The following is a 23,248-nucleotide window of genomic DNA, read 5'->3' on the forward strand; positions in this document are numbered from 1 at the left end:
AAATTTGCTTTTGATAAGTCAATCCGATAATTTTAGCGAAAAACTCAATTTTAGCTGAAAATCGCCGACATTGATGTAAGTTGTCTTTCATGACACGGTTGACATTGACGTAATGTTTTTTAATATTATTTAAGTATTTTTAATAATTTTTTTGGTTTTTTCTTTTTTCGTTCTTTTTCTTTTCTTGTATTTTTTTTTTTTTTTGGATTGGGGGTCGATCGGTGAGGGTTGTTGGCCCTCGCCTAGGTCGGCAAGGGTAGGCCGGCGACCCTTGCCTGCCCCCAATCCAAAACAAAAATTGCAAGAAAAGAAAATTTAAGAAAAAAATACTAAAATATTATTGAAAATATTTACAAATATTTAAATAATATTAAAAGATGCCATATCGGGGCCAGCCGTGTCATATAGGGCAACCGACGTTCACGTGAGCAATTTATAGTTAAAATTGATCGGATTGATTCATTTGGCACAAATGCAAAAGGTTTAGGACTAAATTTTCACCAATAAAATATTTAGAACTGAATTGATACCCATGTAAGAGGTTTAGAACTGAATTAACATCAATAAAATACTTATGACCGAACTGGTGCAAATGCAATAATTTTAGAACTTTTTTCCTCTAATTTAGCACAAGAAAACATCTAAATATGTCGTATTTACGTAAATAAGTTCGTTTGCGACATTTTCTGCTAACATGGCTAACTAGGTTTCCTGCATTAATCTACCCTCGTTGTATGTAACTTATTGATATATTGCTGATCGTCCTCTGCAGAGATGGGTGTGGTTGTTCTAACAAATCATTTCGATGACAGAAAGAGTTTCGAAGAACCAAGGGAAGGAACATGTGAAGTCCCAAATGATCGCTCGCCGAAAGATTATCGTCTGAACTGCGTGCTCATAACGATCTTGATTCAGTGTTTTTAACCTGATTTGGTTACACCTAGTACTGAAACTTAAGTCTAGTAGGGATCTTGTATCGACCCGCTTCAACGCGACTTGTCATTTCTCATTCAATTTCATGCTTTGCTTGTCCTCCTTGTCGCCATCGCCATTGCTACTTCAGATGCAAGAATGTGTTTCATATAGCGTCCATCGGTGTCGGTTCGCTCTATTTTGAATTTCAACAATCAAGTGCGAAAGAAATTGTCGAGAAAAAAAGAACTTTCGATTCTAGCAAGGTCTTGCCTGGTTCGAACCTAAGGTTTCTAGGCGAACCATATGTCATGACAGATTAAGATTTTCGATCGTCAATCAATATGAAGAGAGGCAAGAAGCTGAGGAAGAAAATGAAAAATGAGATTGATTCTGTAAATTCAGCTAACAAAGATCGCCTTTCCCCGTAGAAGTCTTCTTGTTGAATCTTTGGGCTATGTGGACCGTCTTACATGGTCGGTCTTGGGCTGACGTTGATATCCGGATAGGCCCAAACCCGGATCCGAAAGTAGAGACCACACAGGTGAAGCCTCGCACCCTCTACTGCATCGTCCCTCCCGCGCCTGATAGAGGAAAACGGATAAACCTCTGTGTCTCTCCACCTCCATAGCTGGAAAAGAGGAAAATGCTCGTCAATTCAGGCAGCATCAACGCTAGACCTCACTCCACTCACTCGCCATCCCCTCGCTTCATCCATGGCCGTCATCAGTCTACATTCCCCCACTTCTCTCGCTCTCTCCGCGTGAAAAGTTCCAAGTTCAGCTCCTTGTCGCTGCTGCTTCCGGCCACTAGCTCCTCCAATCGGTTGCGCGTCCGAGCCGTCGCAGGAGCTGAGGTCGGCGGCTCGACGTCTTCGTTTGATGTTTCTCCGGGATTTCCTGAGCCGTTCTCCGTCAGAATCCCTGTCGGCGATAGACACGTGAGTTTTTTTCTTTTCTTTGGCGCTTCCATGTTTTGTTTTGAGCTTCTTGCGTTGTCATTTATTCTTCCGTGACTTGAATGAATCGTGTTTAGTAGGTTGAGTAGCAGTCTTCGAGCCACTACTACTAGCTGTGGCATTGGAATTTTTTTTCATCGTTGTTGTGCTGGATACCGTTTTCCTTAGCTGCAGATTGATGGTGAGAAGGTTGAGGGTCGGAATGGATTCGATTCTGTTTTTCTTGCCTTCAGTTTTTTCCGGCTCGAAGTTGCCGCTGGTGGAAATTTCACAGCTTGCCGTTTTTTATGATCCTCTGTCTTTCAACTCTTCCTGGATATGGGGAGTGAATTCTTCAATATAGTCATTTGATATTAAGGGATTGACGTGCCTGAGGAAATATGAGATATAGCTGCTTTCTTGGTCATTGGTTTCTCCAGGACCATTCACCAAGGCAAAATTAGGGGATGCTGAAGCTGCAATGCCTGACTGGTTTGTTAAGATTAGATTTTGAGAAGCAGTGGACTCTAAAGGTGTCGGAGGAGTGATTTTGACTAGAAAGATAATCAATACGTCTGTAGGGTAAACCCATTTGACACAGGGGTGTGCAAGGCGTTGTTTGTTCAACTTATCATTGTTCAATGCACACATGATGCATCTCCACGTACCTAAACCTGGAATAAGTAATTAATTGATATCTATCTTTCTATAGTGCATCGCTGAATTTTGTGCTTGCAGGCAAATTATGGCAAAGCATCTAGGGATACCTACCACAAAGCAGCGTAAAAACTGCCAGTTTTCATTTCAAGAGCAATATGTGACGCATCAAGTCTTTCATAGAAGTTATGAAAATGGAAAGTCTTCAACACGTGTCTCAGATGGGTCCCTATCTAGAAATTCACAAACATAGACAAGTACAAATCTCTCAGTGCAAATGAAGTTTAGTAGTAATTAACTCATTGGTATTTCTAATCCTGTTTCCATTTTTGCATATGTCTCCCACTGTAATCTCTGAGTGTTGTTTGGGTGAAAAAAAAATAATGGGCTATTGCTACGAAAGAATACCATATCTTTTGTGGCATTTTTGTGTCTAGCAGCATGGACTTTCAACTATAAACTCATGCTCGATAATGTGGCATTATTTTTGCAGATTCTAGTTGAGACTGGTCATATGGGGAGGCAAGCTAGTGGGGCTGTTACTGTAACAGATGGGGAGACTGTAAGTTCCAGTGGTGAAATACGCATCTACCTAGTAACATGTCAATGAACTTATCTAAAACTCTCGTCAAATCTTGTAGCAATGCAACCTACAGAAACTGTTAGATACGTATTAGGCAATGTAAATGGCACTAACAAGCTGATATCTAATTAATATAATAAAAAACATGGATAATGATACAAATAAGGGGAAAGAGAAAGAAGAGATTATAAATTTATACCCTCTTATAGATTTTGCAATGAGGAGCTGAGGAACTAATCATTCTATCATCTATCTGTGTTATCCTTGTATTTTTTGGAAACAACTACCTTTGAATTTTTAGTATTGCCATATTCAACAACACCTTTCAAACTTTATTTCTACCTGTTCACTGTCATAAAATAGTTGCTAGATTCTCTACTCACGCATTTGGAATGATCCTGTAGGTTCTGAATCAATTTGTATTAAGTTATTGATATTTCTTTGATCTTTCGGGTTTAGGTCTGGGGGAAGGGGGAGAGATCACTGTCTCAAATGATGAGAACTAACGTATTATGTGTGTCTTCTTGTAGATCATTTATACATCTGTTTGTTTGGCTGACATCCCAAGCGAGCCTTCTGATTTTTTTCCTCTTAATGTAAATTATCAAGAACGATTTTCGGCAGCAGGGCGGACAAGGTTTGTAAAACATTTGCCATGATTTTGTTGAGAAGTTTAATTTTGCATTGGAAAGTGAAGTGGCATTTAAATCTCTTTGCCCCTTCCAGTGGAGGGTTTTTCAAACGAGAGGGAAGGACAAAAGATCACGAGGTACGCTAATCTTTTATGTGCATCATTAGCAGACGCGTAGGCAACAAGAGTAGAACAAACAAAACAGGCTATTTTCGTTGGCCTTATTTTATGACGTTATTGCATCTTTCTCAAGTTATAAGCATCATGAAATGTGTATTAACAATGATTTTCTTCTTACACTGACATATGACCAAAACAGATGGAAGGAAAATGAAGTTCCTTTTAGGTGTTTCTTGAAAAGATACCACTGAGGTTTATTTTGTTGATCTTTCTTTTTGTGTAGGTTCTTATTTGTAGATTGATTGATAGGCCTTTACGTCCGACAATGCTGAAGGGCTTCTACCATGAAACTCAAGTTTCATCTTGGGTATGGATAATTCTCTCATTGCTCACTGCATGCTTGGTTTTCTGATGGTGGTGGGTTCTTAGTTCAACACACTCAGGGCCCACTGTCGGATGTTGAAATTTGATTTTCTTTGCATGACTTATATATCTGAAAATTTAATTGTTGGAATTCACATGCGTACTCCATAAACCAACTTTTCCTGGCATGACCTTAATAAACTATGTCCATTTTTAAGACCTTTCTTCTGGTAAGTTGTTGGTTTTGAGTGTATTAATATTTGATTGTGAAAGTACGTGTCCTGGTTTAATGGTACATCCTCAGTCCATAACAACTGCAAGATCTCTGCCTTAACTTGTTATAATTTTACTTTAGTGTGTTGGGTGCTTTTAGATATCCCCAGTTACGTCGAGGGTATAACATGATAACAACTTCTCTAACAAATTATTGTTTTTTATATATCAAAAGGAACTATGGAAGATGCTTATTAGTAATGGGGTCTCATGTTGTTATAAATGTAAATTTCTGTATGGGATCATCAATGTATTGGGCTATGTCTAAAGTCTGTCGTGATAATTATGCACTAGAAAAACTCCCTTTGTGGTTTTAGACCGCTGGTGAAGCTTCTTACACTTTTTCGTCGCGTGAGTGGATATTGTGTCTGCCAAAATCACAAAACTGGGTCTTTGCTTTAATTATGGTGATAGTTTCCTTGTATTCAACCCATTCAAGTGGTTCGTTGCAGAGTCCTTTACGGCTCAAGCCTTCTAGATACTTTTGTCAATAAAGATTTGTACGCTTTACGGTAAACTTGTTATTCACATGAAAAGATACTAGCTATAAATATTATAATAAGCTTAAAAGTAAAAAAAACAAATAGCGTGAATAGGGTACTGCTAACAGAAAATTCTTTTGACAAAAAAAAAACCCAAAAGAAAATTCTGGTTCGATGATACTCGGTAGTATGTACTACTAGCAACTCAATAAAAAATACTTTTCTGTTTTGTTGTAGGACAATCTAATATTGGGCAATTTAGTTTCTTTTTCTCGATAAGCCAGTCCTTAAATTTGTGTCAGATTATTCTGGATATATCAATAACGTATGTCATACCATACTGAGTATATGATAGTTTAGCCTTAGATAAACTAGTTATAACAAGAAAAGAATTAAAGAGCAGCACTCAGTAAACGATACTGCTCTTTCAGGTTTTTAATAGGAATGCGGTGTTCTTATCATCTTCGCAGATATGACTTATACATCTTAACTCTGATCATCTGAAATAATGCCTCTTCATTTTGGCATTACCTGTTGCTGTATGTGTTCTTAATGTAGAAATAAAATTGCTATCTGGAGACGCATAATACTGAGCGGTTCTGGACATGTTTGATTTCTTTGATCTCTGGATAATGCTATTGATATTAAATGGGCTACCTCTCCCTTGAAGCCTTTCCTACATTGAATGGCCCATATACCTAGAACATGGGTAATGCAATGGCCTTAAGCGGTGAAATCTGATCTTGCCAGCAGGATTGTTTACTGAGCCCTAAATGGCTGAAGTTGAACCTATTTGCGTTTAATCATTGATAGTAAATCCTTGAACTACTGCAAACAAGGGCAACATGTTACTTTCTCAACGAATGTTTCTTAGCACGTTAAAGCACGTATTTTTTACTTACAATTTTTAACTGTTTTCAATGATTTGTTATTATAGGTTTTGAGCTATGATGGGTTGCATACCCCTGATAGTTTAGCAGTCACAGCAGCTGGAATAGCAGTGTAAGTTCAAAGATCTTGCTTGCATACCACATTTTCTAGCTACTTGCCAATGTCTTGATAAGATGGAATTTTTTATACATGTTCATTCCTACTTCTTTGAGTACAACAGAGCTCTTTCGGAAGTGCCGAATTCAAAGGCTATTGCAGGAGTGCGCATTGGCCTGGTAGGAGGTAAGTTCATTGTCAATCCGACGACCAAGGAAATGGAAGAATCTGACTTGGACTTGCTGCTAGCTGGCACTGACAGTGCAATATTGATGATAGAGGTCAGTAATTCGTACTGAAACTTAGTGGATATTTTTTCGAAATATTTCGAGCAAGTGTTGCGGATTCCATTTAAGAATGATTCCATTTGACATTGAGCTATATGACGAATGGGCTTGTGGATAGCCGTACCTTGAAGTACTTATTTGTCAGCTGGCAGTAGCAAGATAGTTGCTTCTTTTAAACTGATAAAAAACCTGCGCTTGGTTATTCTATATTCTAACTCCTGAGTTCTGACAAAGTGGATCATGCATTGCAGGGTTACTGCAATTTCCTCTCAGAAGAGAAGTTGTTGCAGGCTGTCGAAGTTGGGGAGGTAGTTTTCATTATTATGGCTTTTTGATTGTTGTCGGCATATCATTTTTGTATTCTAAGTTTGAGATGTCTGCTTGTGAACTATTAACTTATGGGTCTTTCTGAAATAATAAGTGATTTACAACTTCAACTCTAGATTCGACTAACTCTATTTCTGTCTTGAATACATACGATGAAAATTTTCCATCCGTTCAATAGAAGCACTGGTTATTGTTAGTAATGTTATTTTTTGCTATGACATCTTGTTCATCTGAAGCTTGTGTTCCATTTCTTTTTTACTGTAGCTATTTTTTCTATAGACAATACTTGTGCGGACATTTCAGTGATATCTCCATGTGTTGATCAATATCAGGAAGCTGTGCAAGCAATTTGCAAAGAGGTGGACACTTTGGTCAAGAAGTGTGGGAAGCCCAAGATGCTTGACGCGATTAAACTGCCCCCTCCTGAGCTATATAAGCATGTTGAAGTAAATATACGTTGGACCTCTTCAATTACACTAGAGCTCTAATTGATGTTTATTGCCATTTTCCTGGAGGCTGGAATTCACATACTCATTTTGTGTGATGAGTCTTTTGATGAATTTGAATCACATTTCTATCGCATTTTCACTGCTATGGTTGATTAAATATAGACTACAAGGCAAAAAGTACTTATTTTACTAAAAAATGTTCTAAAACATTGTCTCTTGTACTGACTTCTTAAAACTGGGAAAAAATGTTTTTTACTAGAAAGAATGACTTACAAAATTAGATCTTAAAAGAGATTATCCGATAACTTGCCAAGCTTGAGTACCTTTCTTCCATTATTGACCCAGTTGATGGTTTCAGGATGTATAGGATATTTAAGTACCTTGCTTTTTGAAATGTTTGCTTTATCCTGAAAAATTGGTCTGAGAGCTCTTGTTCATCTCCTTTTTTTCCTGAACCACACTGGTGGACTCACGTAGCTGACAATTTAACTCAACAACATTTTTGAGAAGTCCAAGTGGGTCCTTCCCATATAATCATCTTAATCTTACTCTGAACAAGGCGCATAGTAGCATAGATCTGTCTACTAGATATAGGGAAGAAATGCACGTTTGTACTATAATTTTCTTTGTGAGATTCATTCTCTGCCATGAAGTGCATTAATGCTCATCTTTTCAACCCCTTTTTCTGCAATTCCCTATTCTGCTTTTGGAGGATTCAAAGAATCATCAGACATGACTTGCCTGTACTCTGAATACTCAGGATATTGCAGGGGATGAATTGTTGAAGGTGCTGCAGATCAAGGGTAAAATACCTAGAAGGAAGTCACTGGTGTCTTTAGAGGACAAGGTTCTGACTATACTTACAGAAAAGGGATATGTCAGTAAAGATGCAACTTTTGTTGCTCCTGAAACAATTCCAGACATGGAATTGGATGAAGATGAGGATGAAGAAGTTGTTGTAGATGGAGAAATTGATGAAGGGGATGTCCACATAAAGCCAGTCTCACGAAAATCCACTCCTTTGGTAAAAATCTGGTCAATTCATGCTCTCCTGTCCCTTAGGTTTTGCATTGCCATTGGAATAGCAGTGACTTCTCTTACTTGTTACGCTGTTTCTGAGTCCATTTTTTTCTTGTCATTGAGCAGTCTGGCTTTTGATGCTTAGTGGTTAATATTGTAGTGCAGACTGCAGCTTTTCTGGATGGTTTTGTCAGAGTCAGTTGGTTATCCAATATTAGCAACCAAAGCCATCAAAGCCAAACATTTTTTCAGATTTTCAGCAATTAGATCTATTTGTCATCTCTTCCGAAATATCAATGTTTGAGAATCCCTTCACACAGGATGGCTAGATGCTGTAGTTTACTTTTTACAAGCCTAGACGTAGGAGAGCAAACTTGGTTTTTGTCAAATTTTCGAACAACCAAGCTACTTGAGTCTTAAACAATCAAATTTTCGATACTTTTGATCTTTTGCTATCGTACGGAATGCAGAAATGGAGTAATGAGATTATTCTGTTTGCGTCATAAATCTTGCTCTTGTGGTGGGAATTCATGAAAGTTTTTACGTATTCCAATTTAAAGGAAAAATTTTTAGATTTATAATCTGAAAGATGGTCAAATACATAAAATTTGAAACTTTATAATGGAAAATAGTTACATTTATGAGGATTGTGTCTGTGAAACTGAAGTAAAAGGCATACAGCTTGAAGTTGGATCCATGCTTGAGGATGATCCACATGTACTCTTCTAACATTGATCGCAGATATATGTTGTTGGTTGGAACATCTCATGCTATATCTTTTGCAACTTCTGCAAAAGACAAGACAAGTTGCTCGTATGAAGTTTACATACTTGATCAACTTGCAAATTTGAGCTGCTACAATAGGTCTGGGTAGAGCTTGGTGCACTCTCTTTGGGCCTCTAAAGGCACTAGTCTCGACTAATATTATGATTAATTTCTTAGAGTGGTCTGCCCTATTTTTTATAGGGTGGGGATGACGTGTTCATGGTCTGTGTATCGTTATGTTGTTGACTTAGGAACACCTGGTTGAATGATGTCTGCCTTTACTTGAGAACATAAGATCCATTGGCTAACAGAAACAGATTAACGTCGGCGGAATTGGGAATTCTCTCCTTATTATTTTAAGTCAAACTGAGGAAATATACTTGACTTGAAAAATGAAAAGGTTATCCTCTGATAGAGATATAAATCATTCAATGCATAACTTGCTAGTGGTTTCTGTCGCATTTTTTTGTGCTAGTGATTATGTTTCTTCTTTCCTTTTTCTAGTTTTTCTCCGAGGTTGATGTGAAGCTGGTGTTTAAAGAAGTTACATCTAAGTTCCTTCGGAGACGCATAGTTGAGGTATGAGTCCTCCCTTTTTATCAAAGAGTTATTTTATTACGAGATCTGGAGAGTATGCTTGTTTTTTTCTTTTTCTTTCCTTTGACTTTGATATGATTAATAGACTCCATATCTTTTCCTGTTCTTGTCTCCAACAATTTTATATTTAGGTTTATAAAAGTTTGTGCAGACAAGTGTAAACTTCTATCTCCAGATATTTGTAGGGACCATCCATCATGCATTTCTATGTGTATCTCTCTACGCCAAGTGGCAGAGAACTTCTCTTTCTAGAGCCCAATGAATATTTGACAAAAATACTGCTTCTGACATATTAAACAGTCTATTCCAATAACATAAACTGTATGGGATGATTAAATTCACTTATCCTATTGGGAAAGTACCTCACCCCTATAGAAATAGTTTGCTAGTCTTCATTGCAGAATTTCACTTATGAAGCTCTCTTTTCTTATCAAATCCTTTGTTCTCTGAACTTGATACAGGGAGGAAAAAGGAGTGATGGTCGAACCCCTAATGAGATAAGGCCGATTAACTCAAGGTGTGGATTGCTTCCTAGGGCACATGGAAGTGCTCTTTTTACACGTGGCGAAACACAGGTTGGCCACATGCATACTTCTGTCATGAAAATGAACCAGTAGTTTCTCTTTTAGTGGTTGAATAGAAACAGTATCTTCTTATTTGCGGGAACTTTCTTTTTTACTTTTGGCGTGCTCTTCCATCTGCAACTTTCTATAGGTAGATCTAATTGGTGTATATCTTGGAGGCACTAATTTGTGTGCCGGTTCGCTGCAACCTCATTTGTCTACTTTTGCACGTACTTTCATTCTGGGATTTTGCGATTTTTTTTTGGCTTATCTGTTGAACGAGTGCCAAGTACATAATTTAGCACAGACTGAGATATATTCCTTCTTGAGGCTTGAGTTTTTGAGGCTTGAATTTTGTGCACTGTAAGTCTCCTGAATGCTTGTACTTCCAAATTTTACTACGAATTGACTGGTTTAGATTTAGTGGGATTCATTCTAATGATTGATGCAGCAATGCACATGCACCAAATATTGACCTGTTCATATTTTGTTGTTGAGGTGGAACTGTTTGGTTTTCTCTAGTCATATCCCCATTTACTTTTCCTATGGCCACTGAGATGTATAACATTCTTCTGTTGTTTCAGTTTTGAGCTTGTCTTTAACTAGAAGCTTCGGTTACTTCAGTATGACTAAAACAGTCTATCTTGATATTTCTATACAGATGCCACGGATAATATCATCCATTTCTGCAATAGTAACGTGCTATCTTGGCTTTTACTTATCTGATCTTTTACTCGTTTTTTTAGTCATTAGCAGTGGCTACTCTTGGTGATAAGCAAATGGCACAAAGGGTGGACAACCTTGTGGGTGACGATGAATTGAAGAGCTTCTACCTTCAGGTCTCTGTAGACATGTTGTTTATGGAGTTCACAGTGCATTAATAATCTTTGAAATTATTGATTACACTTAGGTTTTGGCACTAGGGAGCTAAATTTTTTGTTGGCACTAGGGAGCTAAATTTCATACACGTTAAATTGAAGGATGAGCACTTCGGTGTCTTTTTTATTTCCTACCTGCATAAGTGATAAAAGTTGGCTTGAAATTGCTCGACGGTGTCATTTTGAGTTTGTAACGAGCAGCATAATACTTCAAAGTGTCCAGAACCTAGAAAAGATTGTTAACAATTCTTTTATCTGGTTTCAGTATTCATTTCCTCCTTCATGTGTTGGGGAAGTTGGGCGTATGGGAGCTCCTAGCAGAAGAGAAATAGGTCATGGAACGCTTGCTGAGAGAGCACTAGAACCTATTTTGCCTTCTGAAGATGACTTTCCTTACACCATTCGTGTTGAAAGTACCATCACTGAAAGCAACGGTTCCTCGAGGTGATTTAATTGTCATCTGCCTCAAAGCATCACGTAAATACAAGTTCCTAATATATTGAGTTCAGATTCACTTGAAAACATGTTGGCTTAGTTTTCACATAAACTTTCTTCCTCGTACTTCATGGACCTTTAATTGTTGATGCTCTGGTCCTGATACTCTTTCCTCTTTAAATTGTTTTCTAATGTGACAGCATGGCATCTGTTTGTGGGGGCTGCTTAGCTTTGCAAGATGCTGGTGTTCCAATTAAGAGCTCTATTGCAGGGATAGCAATGGGGATGGTGCTGGATACACAGGAATTTGGTGGTGATGGCACCCCTCTTATTCTTTCTGACATTACTGGTTCTGAAGATGCATCTGGAGACATGGATTTTAAGGTGATGTCTTGTGTTATATTTGTTTCACGAACTTCTTATTTCCATTAGTTCGTTTATTATCCAAAGTTCTGTTGCTGCAAACCACCCTTAGAAATAAGTAAAAATCTATTTTTCCAATTTGAGATCGTTGAGGATTAGCTTAGGAGGACAGCAATCGATAAGGCATGGAAAAGTCCAAGCGGCTCTGTGTTTAATCGAAGGCATTTGTCTGTGATCATATTGGGGAATCAAGTTGGTTAGAAACATTGGCATGATTGGTTGATGTATTTTCACTTGGTTTTTTTTCCCAGGTAGCTGGAAATGAAGATGGAATAACTGCATTTCAGATGGACATAAAGGTATATGTCAATACTCCCTGGTTCAGTTCCCCTCTTCTACCCTGCGCTCCTTTCGATAGGATAGGGAGCACAACCACCCTAAAACCTAAATATATGCCCACCACCCATGAGAAAGGGAAAAAAGAGTTCTGCTGCTTTCATCATTCTTTTATTTTCGTGAAAATGGACCTAGAAATGCTCTCTCTCTCTTGGCTAGAGGTTTGGGCCTGAAAAGGACCTAGAGAATCAAATCGTGGAAAGATTAGCTTTGCAAGTTTGGAGTAATCCATGTGCTTCCATGATGATTCTTGTCTTTTGAGGGAGAAACTACTTTTTCTTTTTGGGTTACTCATGTTCCTGGTGATGGATGTACAACTTGTTGAAGAGAATCAACATTTTATGTCTGGACATTCTTCTAGTGAGGAGCAAGAGCGATGTTAACTGATTCTATGCATCTATTTTTATAGGTAGTAGGTATTACATTGCCCATTATGAGGAATGCACTTCTACAAGCAAGGGATGGTCGGAAGCATATTCTTGGTATATTTATATCCCTGACTATTCTGGAGGAAATTTTTATCTAGCTTCTGACTTGTTCTTGCTTCTAGTTTCTCGAAGGTTTGTGGTAAGGACAAACGTGAAATCAGTTGAAAAGCTAGATGTTGGAAGCTACAAATTGTGGAGCTACGGCACAATCAAAACCAAACGAACAGAATGTTGAATTGAATTGTACCAGTCTCTACTGGGGGTTATTACTCATTTAAAACATTTCAATGAAAATCTAGCAAAAGGCCATGTAGTCCATCAAGCTGAGAGTTGTTGCCCAAGATTCCTAGCCTCATGAAACAGGCTTATGTTCAGATAATAGTTATTCTTAGAGAATCTAATAATGGGTAGGGATAGTCCTAATTTCACTTCATGTCAAGCAGTTAGGACAAATTGCTGAATATTTCTGAGCAAGCACTTCAGGGTTTAGTGATTGGTCAGCAATCCCAGCAAGAGATGGATTACATGCTTGTCAGCTGGAATAGCGATGTTGATTCTTTTTAATTTATTCCCATCGCATACTAGGTAATCTTGGTGAAATCATCTGATGTACATGCACTGTCGTTTGTTGATGTTTTAATCCATTCAATGACAGAAATTTTTGCTATGTCATGCTGGGATGTCGTAGACTTATCTATTTCTTACTTGCACTGAGTGGACAGAGTTAGTCTTTTTGTAGTGATGGATGAAGCCGGAAAGTTCTTTCATTCTCTCTTTAAACAAAACTTGAAACTTCTAGCAGCTTTAGGCCCAAAACTCCGACTTGTAGAGGAAATGGTTCTATCAAAACCTACTAAGTTAGGAAATTCACTGAAATTAGAAGCCAGCTTAACATCTAGCATGTGTTCCAGCTTATGCACTTCACATGGGACAGAAGCAAAATCAAATGTCTTTTTGTTTTTGGAATAATATATTGGTCTGCCTGAAACTAAGGAATGTTTGTAGGGATTGAATTAACACCGCATGGAGGGAGTGAGTGAGACTGAGAGGGAGTTAGCATTTATCTCTTATGTGAAGGCTCTGTTCTTGCCATTCCCAAAATATTGTGGGGGACCTCATCTTGCTTCTTGTTCTTGATCTCAAGTTTTGACAGATATAATTTTCTTGCTATCTTCTTTTTTATGCTGTATTTAATGTTTGTGATGGTAAAGTTCTTTGTTCTCTATCCAACACAGCGGAAATGGCAAATTGCTCGCCTCCCCCTTCTAAGAGTCTTTCGAAGCATGCTCCACTGATTTATATGATGAAGGTTTGTCTATTCCATACCATGGACCTATTACATGGCTTGGGTTTGGTAATTTGCTTAAATAACTTGCTCTCTACCTCAGGTCAGACCAGAAAAAATCAATCTGATCATCGGTACTGGTGGGAAGAAAGTGAAAAGCATCATTGAAGAGACTGGAGTAGAGGCCATCGAAACCCAAGATGATGGAGTAGTAAGATCAGGCTTGGATCTCATCTTGAATGGCTATAAATAACTGTTACTGTTGGTTATGTATTTCGTGTCTCTTCCCTTTTCAGGTGAAAATTACTGCTAAAGACCTGTCTAGCATAGAGAGGTCTAAAGCCATAATTACTAATCTGACAATGGTGCCAGCAATTGGTGACATATATAGGTACTTATTTTTCTGGCTCTCTGTCCTTTTCCATAGAGAGGGAGAGTAGAAATTGTTGGAGGATTTGTAGAATGATTTATACTCTGATTCTTGCTTTACAGGAACTGTGAGATCAAATCTGTTGCACCTTATGGAGTTTTTGTTGAGATAGCTCCGGGGAGGGAGGTGTGTAGTAGAATTCCAATTGTAAATATTCAATGATCTTGGAGGTGGAGATGTGGTGTTATCATCCTTTCTATGTCATCTCATGGGCATATGGGTGATTGCATATACTAAGAGGAGCTGCTAATCTGTCCCACACGCTTGCTACCCCATTGCTTCTGATTTTTGGACTATGTAGTAGTCCTTGATATCAATCGGTGCCTAGAGGAAATATTTGGGTAGTATTACCTGTTAAGGGACTTTTTGTCTATACTTATTATGAGTACTTTTTCTGGCTTCTTACTTTTCCTCAAAAAGATTTGAGTATTGAAGAGTGTTTTAAGTTATGGAAAACTAAGAATAAGTCATATATGATTCCCTGTGCATATATTTTATAAGGCTTCAAGTGTTTCACATCAAATAAAAGTCAAATTATGAGAGAAAGGATTTGGAAAATGTAAAGGCCAGTTCGTCTACCATTGGTGGATAACATGGATTTTCATTTTATCAGGTGCTATAGCATTTATTGAGTTGAAGTTTGCCCCTTAAATAACTTTGTCATACTGCTCCTGGATTTGCAGTTATATGACTTTTCCGTCTCTCTTGCTGTATGTCGATTGATATGGGTAGAGGTACTGAATTATGTTCATTGTACATTTGTCTCAGGGTTTGTGCCATATCAGTGAGTTAAGTTCCAATTGGCTTGCCAAGGCTGAAGATGTATGGGTTTTTTCCTTACTCTTTACCTTGCCATCACTGGTCTAAGTCCATAAACACTAATGCCATGTTTGTTTATTTTGCTGAAGGCTTTTAAAGTTGGAGACCGTGTTGATGTGAAACTTATCGAGGTATCAGATATTTCTTTCCGATTTCATCTGCTCAATATTTTGTTTTTACCATCATTCTTTTCTTTTCTTTTTTTAAGTCCTAGAAAGAAGTTATCCCACGTTTGGGAAATTACTTGCTTGAGATTTGATGTTTTACTGGTTGGAAGTGTTTCTATGATGTGATTCAGACTTAGCTGTTTGTTTTAACTCTTGTGTGATGATCTGCTGATACTGTCACTTTATCCTCCTGCAAAACAGAGCAGCATGTCATTAGGTGCAGGTTGTGTTATTCGAGGGTTTGCCAATGTGTATAATACCCTTTAAGAATATGCATATGGCATCTCGCTGAGAGGCTCTTCATTTCCTCTAGCTGCTTACTTGCCAAAAAGTTGGGGGAGGGGTCAATTCAAATGTCCTCGTCTTTTTCCTCTTACCGGTTGTACCAGAAGATTTGACTGTTCTTTCTCCTCCTCTCTTACTAGCTATACCCCCTTTTCTGCACCTGCTGGCCATGCCTCTTGAGACCCTGTCTCTGAGCCCGTTTTAGCCTTGCTATTTGTTTAGAGAAAATTGTGAAAACTAAATCCTAAAATTGGCCATTTCCCTCTAATTCTTTCAAGACTCAATACACATCTGGACAAAGAATTAATGGATATTACCACTCGTGCATTTTGAAACTTCATATGTCACTTCCTGGGAGAAATTTCTCTCCATGTTTCTATTCTTTGCCTGAAGTAGTAACCTGTTAGTTGGTGGCTCCGCAGTGGTGATACTGATGTTACATTCCTATTACTAGCTACTTCGTTTACGTCATTTCCATATATCGATCACTTTGTGAAAATTATGGATCTTGATGTACATACATCCATGTTAACCTGATTATAGAGTATTTCCTTTGATTTTATGATCTTTTGTTGGTTACATGTCATTTCAGTAACTCTTACTAATAATTACAAGAGTTTGGTCTAGATCAATGATAAGGGACAGCTCCGCCTTAGTCGCCGGGCATTACTTCCTGACCCAGATCCAAAGGAATTTGGTATGCAACAAACAGCTGGAGCTGCTGGAGAAGAATCCGCTTCCACACTATCAACTGATAAGGGCCCAGCTAAGAAAGTAGTATTAACACACAAGGATAACTTCTCTGAGGAGAGTATTGAACAAACCGAGGATAAGGTCAGTCTTGCAAAGGTGACTGGTTCTCCTAAAAGTATCTCAACTGATCAAACTATCCAACCGCGAAAGAAAGCAATTAAAAGGTTGGTAAGCCCTCCCAAGGATAAGGCTTATATCAGCAAAGAAAGGCCAAAGAAGAGTAGCAGCAAAGCAGTTAGCAGCATCCCTGCCAACAATGAAAGTACTTTAGTAAATGGAGAGGCTAAAATTGGATAGATCAACGTTTCTTTACTTTTGAGTGTGACAAAATTGTTGGAGCCAGTGACATGACAGCAGTGATGAGGGCGAGCCTTCCCTTTGAAAGTATGTAAAAGGTAAGACTTCTGTACTTCACCCTGTATTGCTGTAGATGTTGATAGTGTGAAACTGAAAGAAAAATTGTAGATAGATTGACTTGTCCTCTTTGTGTGTCTGGCATCCTTTGTACTCTTCTTCATTTACACATTTTTTCCCTCTCTGTGAGTCTTGTGATTATTATCATTTCCAATTTTGAGTTATTTTCTGCTAGGTGGTGAAAATCGAAATAATCACTGTGACAGTACCCAATGTTTTTTCTGTCTATGGCAAAACGTTCATGCTTTCTAGTGGGCAGTAATACATTGTGATGCAGAAATGACTAAGTAGGCAAAACGTTCATGAGAATATTTCCAGTGTCTAACAATGCCCCCGATTTGGATTATTGCGGTCTAAGATGTTGAACTAGTGGTTTATGGCTCTCAGCCTTTCAATGTGAACAATTATCCTCTGCATTTTCTCAACATTATAGCACTCGACTTTAGCTCATGGCTATTGAACATGATCTGTGCGGTGGCATATGTCATGGCTGAATAATGCGACAACTACATTTGATTGGGGTGACAATAATGATGTCTCATAATGCTGGATGATTAACACAGAAACTCAATTTTATGGCACATAGCTTTACTTTCGTGTCCCTGTCTATTTCTGCTACTGATATGCTGATCCTTTTTTCCCTTTATTTGATAGGAACCAATTAATTATGCACGTGTTTCCCCAATGCTGCATAGTCAATTTTGCTTCTTGGAGAGAACTCCGCCACATAGCGAGGAGACTCTTCCAGTTATACGCCAATGGTGTGCTCATAGAACAACTCAAGAGGCGACTGACAAAATAATAGCTTTCGCAGGAGACAGAGAGATCTTTCCTGTCTTTTCTTTCTTTGGCCAACTTGTAAATGTAACCCCCATTGATCTTCCCATGGCTTTTCATGCTCAAGGCTCCAAATTTTGCTTCGGGTAGCACAGGTTTTTGATGTGTAAATTTGCTTTGAGGATAATTGAGTTTGTGGCAAAATCCGTGTAGTTTCTTTGTGCCTCTTGAGCTTAGTCGCGCGCGAGAGTTCTTGCTTCATTCTATTTCTAGGTTTTTCAGCCTACTAAAGAATATAGCAAAATAGCGTCAGCTTATTCCTCTCGTATTCCCTTTTTGGAAGGGATTGCCGCCCTGAAACCGGGGCGTACTTACTAACAGCTTGGCCTCTAAGCTTGAATAAGTATCCACAAAAAGAAGTCCGATGTACATGACGCAAATGTAATATCTCATTTTCCTACTTGAATATCTCCTTAGTCTCCTTATTATACGTTAGACCATTATAAGTTCTTTATGTTTTTGTGCAAAAATATTTTCTATTATCGTAACAAGACTAGTGCTAATTTCGAATTCCTCATAGATTTTAAAGTCTAAAACCCTGACTCGTGCTATAAAGCACTGCATTCAAACCTCATGAATTTGTAATCTATCCGAGGTTAACAGGGACACATACCTTATAGTCCAGTACTGTGACAAGGCTCTTGTACTTCCTCAAAAAGAACAGATTTAGCAAAATCTAATGTCTTTCCGTTCATGGAATACGATGTGGTGACCCGCCTCAGTAAGGCGAATATGGTTTCTCTTACTTCACAGGATGCCCTCATTAATAATTCAGCGTTCGCTTATCGGTACGTTTGTCTTACCAGAACCCAAATAAAATGCGAGTGTATAAATTCACGTGGCTTATTATTTATTGTTGTCTTTAAGACCATTTATTTGTTGGTGTGGAGAAAAGCTGTGTCGGAAAGATAATCAGGGCTTAAATGAAGCTGCTTTACAACTCGTACTGGGCTACATTGACCTCGCAATTTAAAACGTCTCGGTCCACCAGAGAACTTAGTTAGCCCTTGCCCATCAGATTTGTTCTCAATACCAAACAACCCTTTGCAATAAAGTAACCTCAATCGTCTGCTGGCCTCTTAAGACAACCCTCCTTGCACGGCTTAGAATAAGACGGACAATATGTTGATCCGTCTTTTCCCTTACCAGCTACAACGTTCGGTTGAAACACTTCAACTTCCAGTAACACCTTCCTTTTCCCATAAGAATGGCCGTCCATTGATACATATCGGTCAAGAGGCCTCGAAAAGCAGGACACCAACAATACAATGGACGCGAATCTCCTCGGTTCGAAATACTGGCCGGTCCACGTCCAACGGGTCTCTGGAGACGTCCGCACGACTTTCTTCAAATGTGTACGGTGGCAAGTCGAAGAAACGCTCGACCCCATTGATTGCCCATACCACTACTACTGCGACAGCACCTACCTGGGCGATTATTCCCGGGTCGTCGATGGCCTCGTCCTCCTATTTTCAGTGGCTTCTTATCTCGTAACACTGATCATCATGATCCTGGAAGTATCTGGGAAGGGTAAATCGCGCCTTTGCAAATTGAAGAGGTACTTGCTTCCGTCCAGCCCGCTTTCCCTCTCGGCAGTGCTGCTGATCCTTGCCAAAGGCCACCGAATAAACTCCATCTTCCCAGTTTCCTGCATGGGACCGGCGATATTCCGTCTTGCGCTCATATCTGCCCTTGCGTTTGACGAAGGTATGGTCGGTGACATCAAGTACGTCATTTTTCAGGCATCGACAATGTCTGGGATACTTCATGCGAGTCTATATCTGGACTCTGTTCTTTTACCTTACTACACAGGTTTTGACGCTCTAGTTTCCTCAACTTTCTCTCGCGAGTGCGAATCCTGTGTTTGTCGCAGAGAGGTTTTAGTTGTCGGAGGGACGTTAGTTACCTACAGGGCCTGGTCAATAACCAGCTTTCTTGTCGTGGGTGCTTTGTGCCTGAGAGTAATATGCAGGGTGGGCAGTGACGTTGGCAAGATCACGTATATTTTGAAACACTCGCTTGAAACCTTAGGTTTAGCGTCGGTGGTGTTGGACTCCATGTATTTGCTGAGAAATTCTCCACCGGAAAGGATTTTGCTCCGAACTACTGCTGCAGGAGCCGAGTTAACCTTAATTTGCATATATGTAATAGGAAGGATATGTGCTCGCCTTCGGCAATCGCAATTGCAGCATGAGAAATGAGAAGTTTTCCAAATTCAAGAAGATGATGAATCTGATGCTTAGAAAAGAATGAATCAGTATGAAAAGAAAGTATCCTGCTAGGAAACAGAAGTTTTCATAGAAAATGTAGAAACTACGAAAGAAAACCTTCTGAAAAGAATGGAAGAATTGTCTACCAGCAAGGCTCATTTGTAAGTGTACAGTGACTCAACAGAAATACAGAGCTAACCTCCATCAGATCATAAGGTGACTACAAATCCTAGAAATCCTTCGTTGCTTCCCGTGTACAGCCACTCAACCAGAAATACCTTCATTTCTGGGGTAGAAACTCCGCAAGATCTCTCTCAACAGAACTCAAAATCACAAAAAGAATCTCCTTCTGCTGGTGTCCATTTCGGGCTGGAGTCAAACAGGAAATACAAGAAAGTAAACAACGATGATCCTGAGAGGAGAATGCTTTCACATGCTTATTTTTAGTATTCAAGCATGAGTGCCTGGTCGGGGACATATTGAGTTTGTATAGACTATTTACCTTGTGAACCCATTCATACTCGCCACCTTTAGTATCGAATGTTCCATGCTGCAGGCTAACCAACTTGAGTGTAAAACGAGGACCACACTCCTACAATTATATATGACCAAGCAGACACAGGTTAGATAAACTGTGAAAGCGAACTGATTAAGCAGTCATTCCATTTCCTTCTCTCTCTCTCTCTCTCCCTCTCTCTCACACACACTCGTGCGCAATCCTCACTTCAAGGGCGCATCAACGTGCATTGCACCTTATAAATATGCTCTCAACAAGTACTGGAATTGGTTAACAAACCTGAAGGCGAGCAATTACTTTCTCTTGAGAGACCTCCTCACCCTTGCCATTCTTCATCTTTTTATCCTTTGAGTCAGTATGTTTACTTTCTTTACTTTCAAAGATGTACCTGAGCATGGATATTATACAACTTTAGTTGCTGATCAAGGGAGATTTTGACTAAAGTGGGCATTCACAATGCTACCAAGACACACCTATGATGGCGAAAGAAAATAAAATCTCGCTGGTTATGGAAAGTCACAACTCGCCGACCACGGAAATTTGGTGCTTGTGGAAATAATGACTGTATTAGTCTGAAAGAAAAGAGGTAAGACAACCTATTAAACAAAAAATATACTACAATATATTATTACATCAATCATCGAAAGAAGAAAGCTGAAGTTGCATGGTCTAGCCTGAACGGGTATTCAGCACAAGAGCTATTGCAGTATGCATCACAAATGGAACCAGGTTTCTTAACAGTCTTGACTGGGATATAGGCAGTAACAACCTAAGGGCTATAGTAAATGGAATCTATACAAAGAAAAACTGTCACCTTCCAATACGATGACCCAAGCGAGTTGTAAAATTAGTCAATACAAGCTCGGGTTCATGACTAGTTGGATTTCCATGATTCTGCAAACAATGCGAAAAAAAAAAAATTAACAAGATAATCCAACCATTTGAAGAGATCACCATCTGTCACTATTCTATACAGAAGCATATATGATGAAAATAGTGTAGCCTACAAACGAAGAGAACATCATTTCTTTCCTTTCCACTAGAACAGTTGACTAAAACAAGACCACAATCGACAAACCTTGATATCTTTACGTAATACGAGCTTGGAGAGCTTGAAGTGAGCAGTTGGTCCATCCGGTAGGCCGATAATTAAAAGAGCATCTACAAACAAGATCCGATTACTAAAAATATAGAGACAAGGAATATTGATCGTTCAAGTATCTGTGGAGTCAAATAGTAAACAGAATAAAGAAGTTGAAACCAAAGAAATGGTGACCTGTAATTTAGCAAGAAGCACCACTAACCTGGCTCCCTCCGATTTGTGTGAACAATGATGACAGAAGTGAACTCTCTGTGATTTGCATATTCCACAATCTGATAACAGTACAATTCAGAAAAGTTAAACCAAGTAAGAGAGTAACTATCTGGTTCTAAAATGTCACAAATTGGACAAAACATTTAAGACCTTTTTCAAGTCATAGGTTCCTCTCCGGTAGTAATGAGAATTCGGGATAACCTCCAGTAATTCCGATATAAAAGCAGGCCCCCTCTGCAAAATCATGTGATATGCAACACCAAATTACTCAAAAAAACAAGCTTTAATCAAGCAGCTGCGCCCAAGGATCGTGCAAAAGAGCAAAATGAGGACATACAGTCGAATTGAACCGGCAAGTAGTGATCAATATCTTCGGCGTGCTCTCGCGCTTTAATACAGAACTGAATTCGTCACACTCGTTCCCAGCATACAGCTACAAATTCACAAACAAATCAACCGGCAAACCAAAACGATATCCACAAACATCGCGGAAGTAATCATCAGAAGAGTTAGTGAAAATAGAGAGAGGAACCTCCTCATCGTCGGGCCGGCAAACCGTCTCATCAAACTCCCTTGTGTTCTCGATCGTGCGAGGGATCTTCTTCGGCGGAGGCTGCTCAAAATAAAACCAAATTGAGGATCAAGAGCTTCGAAACAACAGCAAACGATTCTATCAAAAAAAAAATTTCATGTCTCGCTACACTTGAAAGTGAAGACAATCGGTGGATTAGGGTAAAAGAAAGTTGTCAGACCTCCTCGCCAAGCTCGAGAGCGCGCTTCTCGGCGGCGTCGCGATCCTTGAGCTTCTTACGCTTCTCGAGCTTCTTCTGCTGCTTGAGCTTGGCGTGGACGGCCGACCTCTTCTCCTTGTTCTTTATCATCGAAGGCAGTATCTCTCTCTTCTCCTTCGGCTCCGTCGCCGCCGCCGTCGCCTTCTTCCTTTTCCTCTGGTTATCGCCGCCGCCTACAAATCCATCGTCTCCTTCGACTTCGTCCTTCTTTCTCTTCCAACCCATGGCTTTCTACGCTTCGTTCAAGCCTCGGTTTCGCTGTCTTCTTCTTCCTCAGGAGCTCCTGGATCGACGACGAGCGGAGGAGAATGCGGTGGTTCTGCTAAGTCGACTTGCGAGGGTTTATGGAGAATCGAACGTGCCGGTTCGTGTAGGGTGTGGACCGAAACGAACCGGTTTCTTCAGAATGTAACAAACCGGCCCATCCGGCCGGAGGAGCTAAGGAATGAAAAATCTCAATTTCCTTTAAAGATGCGTGAAAAGAGTTGGGCATAAATGACTTCTTCTTTTATGATTTCATGTCAGTTTTATTATTAAAAAAATCATATATTAATAACTGAATTTTATTATTCATAAATTTAACACAAAATTTATTTCGAATTCTCTTTTTCATCAATTCTATTTTCTTATCAACGCCAATTTAGTCGGTATAATCAAAATCTTTTCTAGGTATATGATGAGAAGCAATTCCTCGACATTCCAATTTGATTCGATTTACATAAATTTCATTCTTGATTAATGCTATTAATAATTTTAACACAAATTTATTTCGAAATTTTGTTTTTTCTAATTTTATTTTCACAACAGCACAAGTTTAGTATTTCGGAACTTTTACCCACTCAAACTCATTGCTACAAGATGAGCTTTTGGAAACTCGCTCCAACGGTATAGTCACTCTTATTACTAAGAAGGCTCGTTTTTCCTATGGTATTGTTTTCGAAAAATTTTACGTAATCAAATCAAATATCGATC

At 39.0% G+C, this 23,248-nt stretch overlaps 3 protein-coding genes across 6 annotated transcripts; 2 read left to right on the forward strand and 1 right to left on the reverse strand.

The window, feature by feature from the left end:
• The first annotated feature begins 1,517 nt into the window (after window positions 1-1,517).
• Window positions 1,518-17,587, forward strand: LOC115731225 (polyribonucleotide nucleotidyltransferase 1, chloroplastic). Of its 4 annotated transcripts, none has more exons than XM_030661879.2 (25): window positions 1,518-1,852; window positions 3,000-3,068; window positions 3,620-3,726; window positions 3,816-3,858; window positions 4,124-4,207; window positions 5,896-5,960; window positions 6,070-6,226; window positions 6,484-6,540; window positions 6,892-7,005; window positions 7,769-8,032; window positions 9,298-9,372; window positions 9,852-9,965; window positions 10,700-10,792; window positions 11,097-11,275; window positions 11,467-11,650; window positions 11,941-11,988; window positions 12,435-12,507; window positions 13,689-13,762; window positions 13,842-13,949; window positions 14,035-14,129; window positions 14,231-14,294; window positions 14,937-14,990; window positions 15,077-15,118; window positions 16,067-16,587; window positions 17,257-17,587. In XM_030661879.2, exons 1-24 carry the CDS (start codon window positions 1,559-1,561, stop codon window positions 16,487-16,489), a joined length of 2,880 nt encoding a protein of 959 aa, XP_030517739.1. In that variant the 5' UTR covers window positions 1,518-1,558; the 3' UTR covers window positions 16,490-16,587; window positions 17,257-17,587. The 4 variants fall into 4 exon arrangements, with proteins under 4 accessions (XP_030517739.1, XP_030517731.1, XP_048127354.1 ...); XM_030661871.2 differs by having other exon boundaries at window positions 17,261-17,587; XM_048271397.1 differs by having other exon boundaries at window positions 17,292-17,587.
• Window positions 17,588-18,372: 785 nt separating this feature from the next.
• LOC115732518 lies at window positions 18,373-19,665 on the forward strand. Its single transcript, XM_030663189.2, has one exon. The coding sequence runs from the start codon at window positions 18,712-18,714 to the stop codon at window positions 19,642-19,644; it is 933 nt and encodes a 310-aa protein (XP_030519049.1). The 5' UTR covers window positions 18,373-18,711; the 3' UTR covers window positions 19,645-19,665.
• Window positions 19,666-19,682: 17 nt separating this feature from the next.
• LOC115732508 (ribosome production factor 1) lies at window positions 19,683-22,635 on the reverse strand. The gene is made up of 11 exons (XM_030663180.2): window positions 22,238-22,635; window positions 22,018-22,098; window positions 21,823-21,918; window positions 21,636-21,719; window positions 21,475-21,544; window positions 21,249-21,331; window positions 20,985-21,064; window positions 20,644-20,742; window positions 20,450-20,558; window positions 20,156-20,245; window positions 19,683-20,022 (listed from the first exon to the last, which is right to left on the reverse strand). Exons 1-11 carry the CDS (start codon window positions 22,499-22,501, stop codon window positions 19,984-19,986), a joined length of 1,095 nt encoding a protein of 364 aa, XP_030519040.2. The 5' UTR covers window positions 22,502-22,635; the 3' UTR covers window positions 19,683-19,983.
• Between the last annotated feature and the right edge of the window lie 613 nt (window positions 22,636-23,248).

The sequence above is a fragment of the Rhodamnia argentea genome, chromosome 10 (assembly GCF_020921035.1).
Source record: "Rhodamnia argentea isolate NSW1041297 chromosome 10, ASM2092103v1, whole genome shotgun sequence".
In the NCBI taxonomy this organism is placed as follows: Eukaryota; Viridiplantae; Streptophyta; class Magnoliopsida; order Myrtales; family Myrtaceae; genus Rhodamnia; species Rhodamnia argentea.